At 35.3% G+C, this 12,145-nt stretch overlaps 1 protein-coding gene across 4 annotated transcripts in view; it reads right to left on the reverse strand.

Moving 5' to 3' along the window:
* CDH13 (cadherin 13) overlaps positions 1 to 12,145 on the reverse strand; it is a 518,714-nt gene that overhangs the window by 242,275 nt on the left and 264,294 nt on the right. The window contains exon 6 of one of the 4 annotated variants that reach the window (XM_075039935.1): positions 5,050 to 5,234. The exons of the other annotated variants lie outside the window; for them this stretch is intronic. Within the exon in view, the coding sequence (XP_074896036.1) occupies positions 5,196 to 5,234 (39 nt within the window). The 3' untranslated portion in view covers positions 5,050 to 5,195. Of the gene's footprint in view, positions 1 to 5,049; positions 5,235 to 12,145 lie in introns of those variants that run through there. 4 annotated transcript variants of the gene reach the window in all.

The following is a 12,145-nucleotide window of genomic DNA, read 5'->3' on the forward strand; positions in this document are numbered from 1 at the left end:
AGCTAGCACAAAGCTCAAAATCCAAAGATTACTTCACCTAGAAAAATGTCTGTGAGGTTAGCTGTAAATGCACCAGTGGCCAGACATCACAAAAGCAAAGCAATAATTAAAGGCACAGGATGATAGCAGCACAAGAACAAATAATTAAACACAAGTACATTTAGGATGAACATACTGGGAAATTTCCAGTCAGAGCAATGAGAGTCTGGATGAGTTTTTCAATGGGAATTTGAGTGTACAAAAATCAGATTGAAGATGGAGCTGGATCAGTTCATGCAATGAATTGTAATGACATAGATCATCATGTTTGAGACCCTTTCCAGTTCCTTTTCTAAGACTCATGATCAATCTGGTGGTGTTCTCACTCTTTCTGTACTTCCCCTTCCCTTTAGCAGAGAGGTGCTAAAACACAGCAAAATGCGAAGTGACATTGTTTTCCTTTCCATTAATAAAAATATGATGGTTTTATTCATGTTACATTTGAAGAAAAAAAAAAACCCACACTATTTTTCAACACATTCTGGCCACTGTGGCCAATGACTTTCTGCAGTCTGCTCTAGACACCTCTGCTCTTTTTACCACTGTCAATCTTCGTGAATTTCTGCTCTATCGCTGTGAATGGCTAGATTTTGCAAATGTAGAGAACTTGTTAAAAGTGATAATGGTTGCTAAAATACAAATGTCGTAAGTCTTCTCAAAATTAAGGAAAATGAATAGCTAAGACAACAAACTGACAATTGTACTCACTGAAAGCAGTAACGAATCTGGCTTGGACTGCAGTAAAGCCAGGATTTCACCTTGTGTATGCAATCTGAAAACACTCAGTTTGCCATATTTTGCTTGTACCATATGGAACGTAAATATAAAAACTTCACTCCCACTCCAGAGCAATCAGCCTTGACTACAGCCACACCTAACATCTTTGCACAAACAGATGGCAAGTGCCTTAATATTTCATGGCACTGCCCCTCATAATTACAGGTTTTGCACAAATAAACAAAACACACATTACACAGCAATTTGCATCTTGCAATAAAATAAATCAGTGGTAACATTTAACAGAAGTTTAGAAGATAGAACAGAAGAGCAGAAAATAAGGAATTAATTTTAATATTTTTACCATTTTTATAATTATAATTATTACTGTAGTAACTATGACTAATGCACTGCTTGCTAACTGTTGGTAGTTGACCCCTTTATTTAGCACTCTCACTTCATTAGGGTCATTTAAATACTAGGTAACAATCCATTTGTACTATCCACCATATCAAGTATTATTATCTGACTAGTGAAGAGTAGTTAATTACAAAAAGTTATTAGATAGTACTTCCAATGAACAAGATAAATATTTAAGGCATATATGTACGTTTGGCAAACCAAGCTTAAGCAAAGCTAAAGGTCTATCCAAATAGTCGCAAGTAATTCGACAATAAAACAGTAAATCACTTACTGATTCTGATAACTTCTCCCTTTCAGCTGACTTAAAAGACATTAAGCAATTTTCCTATCAAAAGCTGTTTTTCTGTAGTTTTAAGATTTTGACAGGAATTGAGGAAATGAAACTCAAGATGAAGTATCACATTTGTATCTGAACATTAATTATGTATGGGTTCATCTCCCTCGGCTACAAATTACATGTTCAGAATATAATCCAAAGAACATAAAGGCCAAGGGAAGTCTCCCTTATTCCTTTTGTATTATTTTGCTACACTATTTGCTAATCTAAATTCCATTGTAAACATGGGAACATGCCTAGTAATATGCTGAATATAGTCTTGCCACATGAACAAGCAGCCACAGGAACCACACAGGGTTCCCGAGGTAAGAACTGAAGAATTTTATCATCTATGCTATTGCCATTTGGACCTGCAAAAGTCAATTAACCTAAACAGCCATTTCACATCATTTCATATATCCTTCTGTTCTATAGAAAACCCATATGGAAGGACACTTTATATGACTTAGGTTTAATTTCCTAAAGCTCTTTACATAGGCTCAGCATATTCTGATCTGTGATGAATGCCATTGATTTTAAAAGAGTATATTCAAGCAGTAAGGAACACTGCAGAAAGAGCAAAATCTGGATCCAGGATGGAAATTTCTACACAGGGAGAGCTACAAGACTGGGCTAATTTATCTTTTTCGGTGGTTTTTCCCCACGTTGCCTTTCCGTTACTAGCCACAGAGCAAAAACAGGAGTCCATGAAACTGCAACTTGTCAGAAAGTGCTCAACTACCTTTGAAGTTCTTTAGTACCAGTAGCACTCAAAGCTATTGTTACAATATGACACATGCACACATTTTCTTTTCAGAGTGAAAGAAAGTGGGTCTCTCTAAAACAAGCTGTAAGTAATTACTTCTTGGGGTTCTATTTGTAAAAAACATCTGTTTTATAGTCAGGTCACATTTATTCCACATATGTTTTTGTGTGCAATTCAAGTTGATTTATTTTATTCACTAAGTGGGAAAAGAGTATTTTTTTCCTAGTGAAGACCAGTATTTTGCTGGGGTCAGATGAGTGCTCCTTTACTCTCCTAAATTTAAAAAAAAAAAAAAAAAAAAATCGCTGAGAGAAATTTGGTGTCATAATACCTTTGTTTCCTCTGTGAGCTACCTGCTAATTGAAGCACTATGGTTCACAAGCACATGCACATGTTTCACCCCTATTCAATGGCTCACGTCAGGATCACCAGCTACCGAGCTCTTGTTGCTAAGAAACAGTACCCAGTTATATTTGAAATATATATTATGAAAAGGTGTTGCTTTTCTTTGTGAAATAAATATATTGCCAGTCTGACAGCCATGGAAACAGGCTGAGCAGTATGTAGTGTTTCTTTCAGTGTTTCACAATATAGCCAACCATGCTACCTGATTAAAACATTTAAAAATGTGAAATGCCTGTTTAGCTGTTGTCAGTATGCTAAAACAGCTAAAAAAGTGTATTGTGCCAATTCGATTCAGCCTTTATTGTAAAAGAGCTTTGTTTACATTAAGCTAGAAATTGAAACATGGAATTGATAAACACAAATAGTATACACACATATGTGTATCTCATCTCTGTGTCTACGTGTGTATATCCACACATACGTATATGTGGTATCAGTAAGATGTGCTACTGCTGTTCTGGAGCAGACTTATACCCATGATACTGTCCTCACAGAAGAAAATTATTTCAACAGGACCATGCTGTTGCTCCTAAAGACGAAGGATTTAAATGCTACGTTCACACCTTCCTCTCCACTCAAGCAGACCCCTTTAAACTTTATTAGTAAATAAAGTGTGCGTAACTCCAGATGACTATTAGAGAAAAAGCAAAAGCATGGTTTGTTGAAAGACATTATTTTCTCCTAGGTATAAATAAGCAAATAAATGAATACATAAATTCGTAATATCTTAGAAGTGCTTCTCTTGACCCTAAGATTTTAAGACTATTTTGCATTTCATGCTTTAATAAGATTATTTTTTGCAAGCACATTAATAGTAGTCATAAAAGCACACATATTAGGAAGGGTTAATTAATCTTAAAGAGAGACATAAGATGCATCTCTTTTTAACAATGCATTAAATTACCACTCATTGAAATACAATTTAAAAAGAGACTATCACCTTTTCAGTTCCATTGAATCCCACTATTTTTTTTTTTTCAAAAGTATTCATCATCTTAGTGATTATCAAATCTCTTGTCCCTAAAAGTTAGGAGTTCAACAATCATAATTTACCAGATTGTGGATTTCTCCTAAGGTATTAGCATTTCTAAGAAGCGTTTTCCAATGGAAAGTTATTCAGCATGTTACCACCTCTAATTCAGTAATTCTGGTAATTCAGAAGATAAAACTGCAAGATCCTGATATGCTTGGTGTTAACTGCACTAGTCCTACACCCAACATACTCAATTCAATTTTCAGTTCATAGGAAGGCTGCTTTGTATTATATAGTAACAGTGCAATAAGGTCTGTCAAAGAGTTGCATATATTTACTTGTTTAAATCAGGAACATTCATTGGCACTGTATAATAGAACATCTGTGATTCTCTTCAAATAATGGGAGTTTAAACAAATTGATGTTCTGAAGAACAATAATGGTAGTGGAAAACTTGAGTGAGGATTTGCTGACATAAGCAAATTTTAACAGAAATAAACAACTTTTCAGTTGATGCAAAGAGTCATCCTGACTTCCTTACTCTTTTCTCATGAAACTCTGGTTCTGATTCTGTCTTGCATCAATGACCTTTTAGAGCACTTTTACAATTTGAGATAAGATGTGAAATAAAAGTGGTCATGACAATAATTTAGACCTAATTTAGGAATACTTAACATTACCCTTTCATGTGAAGGGGCTTTGTTTTAAGTTATGGTGTATATTTAATTCCTTGCTGATATGATACAAGGCCACAAAAAAATATTCTGCAAATTCTTATTTAATTAAAACCTCACAAATTTCCATTCTAAAACATGTATGTGTTCATACAAATATATATGTATGTATTTTTTTTTAATGCAAGGATGTAAAGGTGATCATCAAAATAACTGTTTAAAAAAAATTAAGTAAATCCCACTCAAAAAGGCAAAGAATTCAACGCTTTCAAATCAGGTGATGCAACCAATGACTAAAATGATTTGTTATTTCAAAATTTGATCATTGTTGTATAACTTTTTATTTATTCAAATAAGATTACACAAGGTGAAAAAGCAGAACCCACAGAAAATTCCCAGGTTGCTTTCTGCTCAAAACTTAAAAAAAAATATTAGGACGTGAATAAAGTCCCAATAGCAGAACTGATTCTAGATCCTGTAAATAGAGCTTTTATGGTTTTTAGACAGACAAAATTTGAAATAAAACTATTCCTCTAAAAGTACAATATAATTTTAAGCTTTAAAAACAAATTTCAAGAAATACTTCACTTGAAATGTCTACTTTGAAGTAAAGTATTTGAATTTCAAAGTCAGACACCTGGAAAAAAGTAAACCCACAATTTTCCATAGAAAATTTATCTTTTGGATACCAATCTCTTAAAAAAATCCAAATATTAACACCTGATCTTGTCTGAGCTTTCCTTCAACCACTAGATAAGACATAACTAGGCATTTCTGGGGCAGTAGTTGATAAGTAAATGTTATTAATATTGTCAACAATCTTGAACATGCCATAAATGCTCTCTTAGGTAGTTGCTGATAACTCAACCAGAGTGGGGTGACTCATGTCATGAAAGAATCATCAACTTCAAATGATTCCATCTAGAACAACAAAAATAATTCAAACAACAAAAATCAGTTAACCAGATTACAAATAATTTGGTGCTGTTAGATGAGGAGTATCTGATTCAAGGTTAAACTTTTACTTTAAATATTTAAGTGAATCAAATATTGACTACAGAAATACTTATGTTGAGTTGAAAAAGAGAAGAATCTTCTACTTTCTGTTGGGTTAACTCTCCTTTAACATCCCTCTCGTCACAAACACACACTACTACATTTTTTTTTTTCAAATTCTCCTTTCTTCAATTCTCCAATTCACCCATTAATAATACATCATGTGACTAGAACTATCAATTTCTTCACCTTATAAAGTGTGTATATAATTCTAGCTGTTTACTCCTCAATATACTAAGAAATAATGTAAAGAAATACATTAACTCTTCTAAATCAGTCTGGCTTGTCAGATGTTGGGAAACCTCAAAACAAAACCTAACCCTTACAGGTAATAACACCACCGCCGCCACTTTGGCTCCTGGGGGGTGGTACAGATGATATTTAGTGAGAAGAGATGAAAACTTTACAGTTTTAAACCTGGAGATTCTTTTCAGTGGGCATAAAATGACTTTAAATAGATAAAAGTGAAATGGTCTTAAATGGTAGCTTCCCCCCCTCCCCCCATTGGATAGGACAGATCACAAAGTTGAAATGTCACCAACCGTTGGACATAGTGGAATCAGGGTATTAGTTCACATCATTGCTTACTCCAAGCCACGACCTGGGGACCTAATTCTCCCTTTCAATGACAAAGTCTCCTCTGATTCAACAGAACAGGTGCAAACCTCAAGGAAAACGATGACATGGCACTGAAGCAACAGCAGCATAGTGGGAAGGATTTTAGGTAGGGCATGAATATAGAGAAAAGAGAGTAATACCAAATGTATCCCATGGCTTTCCCTAAAGAAGTCTGGACACAATGACTTAAGGGATAAAGAAAAAAAGTAAATATATAGTACTTCCTGGGACAATTTTGCACTTAACAGGAATCATTCTGTTCTTCATATTTTTTTTTATGACTCTGTTATCCATCTACCTATCTATGTGGTTTCTAACACCAAAGGAATTGGCTTCCTACAGTGCCAACAGCTCATTCAAACTGTTCTACCCTCAAGATCATTCCCAACATAGAAGTGGGATACCAGAGACAAAAAGATGAGGTTGCTTGCTAAAAATCCAATAAGAAAGTAGAAACAGAACAACATAAAACTTACAGCCTTGTAGTTTATCATAACTACAAAATAGAATTATGTCCCTCTACAGCCTGTCATACGTAAAAATACATGAATTGCAAAATACCCATTTTAAACTGTGGTCATTAAGTAGCTTACAATCTCAGAATAATACTATAAATGACTTGTCTCAACTTCTTATCTCTGTCCATTTTATAAGGATACACAGATTTCTTATGCCAATGACTCAATCCACACTTTAAACTTTGATTCTCTTTTCTTAAGGTACAAGCACCCTTCCTAAAATATCTCAAAGTTTCTTTAATCACTCTTTATTTACATTTGAACCAAATTCCCTTCCAATAAAAGATATCCAGCATGCAGCTTCAACGAAAGCTCAGCATGTTAATGAGGTTACTTAATGAGCTTAAAACTGTTAGCTTTGGTACAAAGGATAAGACTAGCTGAGATGTGTCTCAGCACACGTACCAAATAAGTGATTTCATATCACAGTACAGTTTATTTTCAAGATGGAAAAAAAAATATTATACATTACAACAGAAAGAGATCTCACCAGGACTTCTAAACAAGAACACAACAAAAAAAAAATCCCCATGCTGAAAGAATAAACTGATTACTGTCAAAGTCTATGTTCTTATAAGCTACAAAGTTATAATCTGGGATTTCAATAGTGGTTGAAACATTGGGACTTCAGTCCTCAGCCACCTTACAGGCTGCAGGCAAAACAAATGTGATGCCTTAGTATAAGACTTGCCATTGTAATACTCTGCTATAAAGATAAAACATAAATATGGAGCTGCAATAGATGTAGGTGATAAAACAGTGCAGAGATAGTAGCTTTCTCCTGGAGAAGATTTGGGAATTTTGAAATTTTTTTGACTGGAAATGAAAACCAAAACTTAATTTCAATTCTATGAAAGATAATTAAAATAAATTATTAAGGAAATTGCTTAGTTTGCTTTAAGACACACAAAAAAAGGATTTTTTTTTAAGTTTGGAAGAAGGAGCTGAACTGGATCTTTGGAGCCTTTTGACCCTTGGCTCCAAAACATCAATCAGGATGAACTTAATCCTGAAATCAAAAACATATGTGCACTTTCTGAACAAGATCACGTTTCAGACAGTGATCCACGGTGAATTTTAAAAGTTTAGACTTTCATTTAAACTTGCCCTTAAGAAGGCACCAATACATCTTCTCTTCAAAGAATATCTGATGTTCTGCAGACAATACTGCTACAGTGACATCAATTGTCAGCAATAGATTAGTTTTGCAATGTGCGTGGGACAAATGTCCCAGTTCAGTTTCCCTTGACACATTCTATTAACGCTATGGTATTAATTCAGTGGTAAAGTTGTTGGTCAGGACACTCAGAAAAAAAACTACAGAAACTACCTCCTACCTTCAAGAGGTAAATGTCTAGACTTCAGTCTATTAATGACATTGAAATTTAGTTCCCCAAGGATGAAAAGCTGGGCCACAAGAAAAGCTGTAGGGTTTTCTTAGAAGGGTTTTATTGGGCAGGGTAGGGGGGTGGGGTTTTTTGGTTTGTAAATATTTAACCAACAAGAGGAAAGACTATTCAGCTAAGTTACTACCCATTCCTACTTCAAGACTCACTGAGGACCATTTTTCCTTAGCCTGTTTGGACTAAAACAAAGGCTTTTTGAACCCAGGAAGTATTTTATTTTTGGAATAAATTCCAACACATAGAATAGAAGCAGAAGACACCAATATTTTTAACTTGTCAGCATTGGGAAATAATGTTGCCATCACCTGGGTTTACTCCATCAATTTGCATAGAGAGAGACTCCTGCAAAGACTTCTTGCTAGTGGCAGAAGAATCTAAGTGGTAGAAGTGTCTAAGAATCATGGATAATAATTTTCTTCTGGCAATTATAGAGACAAGGAGAAACACTGTTCTCCAGCTAAATGCAAAACAATGCAAGCTCACTCTTTATACATATATTTTTCTACTAAAAAGGACTTCCAAGGGGAAGCTTTATTTTTAAGCACACCTCACCAAATCCATAAACTACACCATTCCAGTGGAATTCAGAAGAAAACCAATGGTAACCATTGCCAGGTTTGACATGACTATGGAAAACTAACATAACGTATACTCTAAAAAATTCTTTCATCTCTCCTTTATTGCTTCTGCTTTGAGACCACGGACAAAGAAAGCAGCTAAGTTCAGCTCAAACATTAATATTTGTATTACTAAATACCTTATAAAGGACTTGGAATGGGTGGGACAAAAAAAGAACAATCCAAATCAATTTCAAAAAGATAATTTTGTCTTCATGCTGCTGTATATTTCTTCTGAGTGAATAATAATACACAAGATTGCAAGGAGAGGTTTGCTGTGGCTGAGACTACAACTAAGTATGCAAAAAGCAGACAAATAAGAACAAAAAGACTGCTTCCTAAGCCACAGGATCCTGATGGTTGGCTGTCACAGCAGGAGCCACTCCGCGTTACTAAGACTATTAGTCTCTCTCACAATCCGAGACATAAATGATCCATAAGAGAATTCCTTGCCTTTCTACCCAATTAAAAAAAAAAGTTACTACTTCTGTTAAAGTTTCTGAGAAAGGAAGGTAGGTCTAGGGGAGCTGAAAAGCATCAGGACTTCTCAGAGTCCCAAAGTGTGGCAAAAAGGAAACTTTTACTGCTTGGCGGAAGCAGATGGCAAAACACGAGAACTTCTTAGCAACTGCTTCTTATACCACACTGCTTCATCAGATGTGAGTCGAGAAATTGGCTCATTCTCTTGAAGTTCACTGAAGATCTTCCCATACGGGATTTATTGGCAGCTTGGATATTACTTCAAGCTTGTTGTAAACCACCTGGTTTAATCTTAACATCAAAGAGCTGGGGATTTAATTTATGAAACTTTTTAAAGTTTTTCTGAGCCCATAGCAGCTAAGTATATTTCACATCCCATCTGCTTTCATTCTTGTTTCCTCCTCACAAGAAACTATTCTTGTAACAATCACACTTGGGCAGAAGTTGAAGCCGGGAAATGCAATAAATGAATATTCTGGAAAATACAGAAATGAGGAGCATGGTTGTATCTATTTCACTGCAAAAGCCCAAGAGAATTACACACAAAAAATTTTTTCTACAAAAATACCATAGAATTGTTTTATAACCATAAAAAAAAAGAAAAATACTTGATCAAGTAGTTCTGAGGGTGAGGGAAGAAAGAGAAAAAAACCAAATACCTGTTAATACAGCTAGTTTAGAATAGCAGAATTCCACTTCAAGCATTATCAAGTATTTCCACTTTTTCATTAATAAAAGCAGAACAGTATATTTCGTTACATGTTATATTTTTTTGGTGGTCCATTATGCCATCTTTTTGACAGCTACTTCCATTTATAGTGTTGTACAAAGTCATGTTAATATTCTACAATATTGTAATGAATGAAAAAGCAGCAAACACTTTCCTTTATTTAATAAGAGATCTTCTATTTTCAACAGCATTCAGAACCTCTGGAGATACCCTTCTTTCTAGTCAGATTCCTTGATATTTTTCTGGAAATGGCTCGTTAAAGACATGCATTTTCTATAATGATTCATTATTTAAGTCAAAGCTGAACGAAATTTTAGAGTAGACAGAGAAATTCTAGAACATGCCCTATACTGTAACTGTCCTACTTTGGCATGAAATTGAATCAGCCTTTTCTGCCTTTAGTATCTTAGGTATTTTTTCCCCTCACAGGTATATAAACAAAAGCATTAATAATTAATTCTTCCCCACAAGATTGGATGTTAAGCTATACAGTATAATCAATCTTAGTATAATTTCAAATCTACGGACTTTAAAGCATCACAAGAATTCTTCTATTATCAGTATCATTTTCCTTAGGTCTCCCACAAGCTTCACAATGTGATCACAACATTTCCATTTCAATGGTCTCTACTGGGTTCCACCACTGCTGCTCCTAACACAAAATATTTGCAGCATTAATTTTACTGCCACTGACAGAAATTTCTCTTTTCTTAGGTGTTTTTTTCTATTAACTACTGATCTCCTTACTTAAATTCCCAAAATACAATCCTTCAAACCCCTAATGATCATAAAATATTTCAGCTTCAATTGTTTATTGGGCTTTAACTAAAAGCTATCTCACACATCCATATATTCTAAGAAATCAAAATTGGACTTCTTATATTTCAGACAGTTTTGCCGATATTAGAGATGCTTACAAATACTTAGCGGAAAGCTCCATCTGTCTTCCACAGTAGCTGATCTGTTTCTACTGCAGCTTAGCTGCTTGTATATACTGGTCCTAATCAACCCATATATACTTTATTTGTTTACAAACAGCATATAAAAAAAAGACACAGTTTTCACTGGCTGTCCCCTCAAATGAGATTACAATCTAAAAGAAAGCCTGTATTATTCCCAAGAGATTGTTTACATGCAGGGGCTTGTGGAAGTTAGTCATTCTACACACACCCAAAGCACAATTTTAAATACAAGGAGAGTCACAGAGTATAAATTAGAATGGGCTTTAATCAAAGCCTAATGCAGATGGAATGAAACTGAGCCTCTCACCTTCAAATGAGGCTTTTAAAAACATATCTATTACCATATAGACATCAACTCATTCTATAGAGAAGGTCAGTTGTTTCATTACCCCACGTGTTGAATCCAGCATCATCAAGAGATTTGAAGTAAAACTGCCCTACTTTTTCTTTGAATTGAGCATACAGAAAATACTTGGAGCCTGACAACGACAAAAGCTATCCTTTATTAGATGTACCTATGACCCAGTAAAACATCTCTCTAAAGAAAGAAAAAAAACCCAACCCAAACAAAACCAGATCTGCTGGTTGTGATAAATTAAACAAAATTATTTGAATGCAAATCTACTCCCTGCCTACCGTTTCCAGTTTTAGTACTCTGTCCTGGTTTTGGCTGGAATAGAGTTGATCTTCTTTCTAGTAGCTGGTACAGTGTTATGTTTTGGATTCAGTATGAGAAGACTGTTGATAACACACTGATGTTTTCAGTTGCTGCTAAGTAGTGTTTATACCAAGTCAAGGATTTTTCAGCTTCTCATGCCCAGCCAGCAAGAAGGCTGGAGGGGCACAAGGAGTTGGGAGGGGACACAGCCAGGACAGCCGACCCAAACTGGCCGAAGGGGTATTCCAGACCATGTGACATCATGCCCAGTATATAACTGGGGGGGGAGTTGGCCGGGGTGGGGGGTATCACTGCTTGTGAACTAACTGGGCATCCGTTGGCGAGTGGTGAGCAATAGCATTGTGCATCAATTGTTTTGTACATTCCAATTCTTATATTATTAGTATTATTATTTTCTCCCCCCCCCAATTCTCTCCCCATCCCACTGTGGGGGAGGAGCGAGTGAGCGGCTGCGTGGTGCTTAGTTGCTGGCTGGCGTTAAACCACGACATACCCAGAGAAGGAGAACCTCATTGTACATTTTAGCTATGACAGCTTTTTCGCCTTGGTCTTTAGTCAGTTCTTTGGGTCAGTTTTTAATGTTAAGCAAAATCATACAATGAAAGGACTTCTCAGCTTTAGGCAAATCTGCAAGTGTATTTGTTACCAGGTTTTGGGTTTTTTTTCTGTTGCTTATTTTAGCTTATTGCCCTGCTGTGTGATAGTGTCTAAAGAAACAGTATCTGTCACTGGTGTTTTGTGAAAATTAAAATTCCTGATACCATGC

Source organism: Buteo buteo, chromosome 11 (genome assembly GCF_964188355.1).
Source record: "Buteo buteo chromosome 11, bButBut1.hap1.1, whole genome shotgun sequence".
In the NCBI taxonomy this organism is placed as follows: Eukaryota; Metazoa; Chordata; class Aves; order Accipitriformes; family Accipitridae; genus Buteo; species Buteo buteo.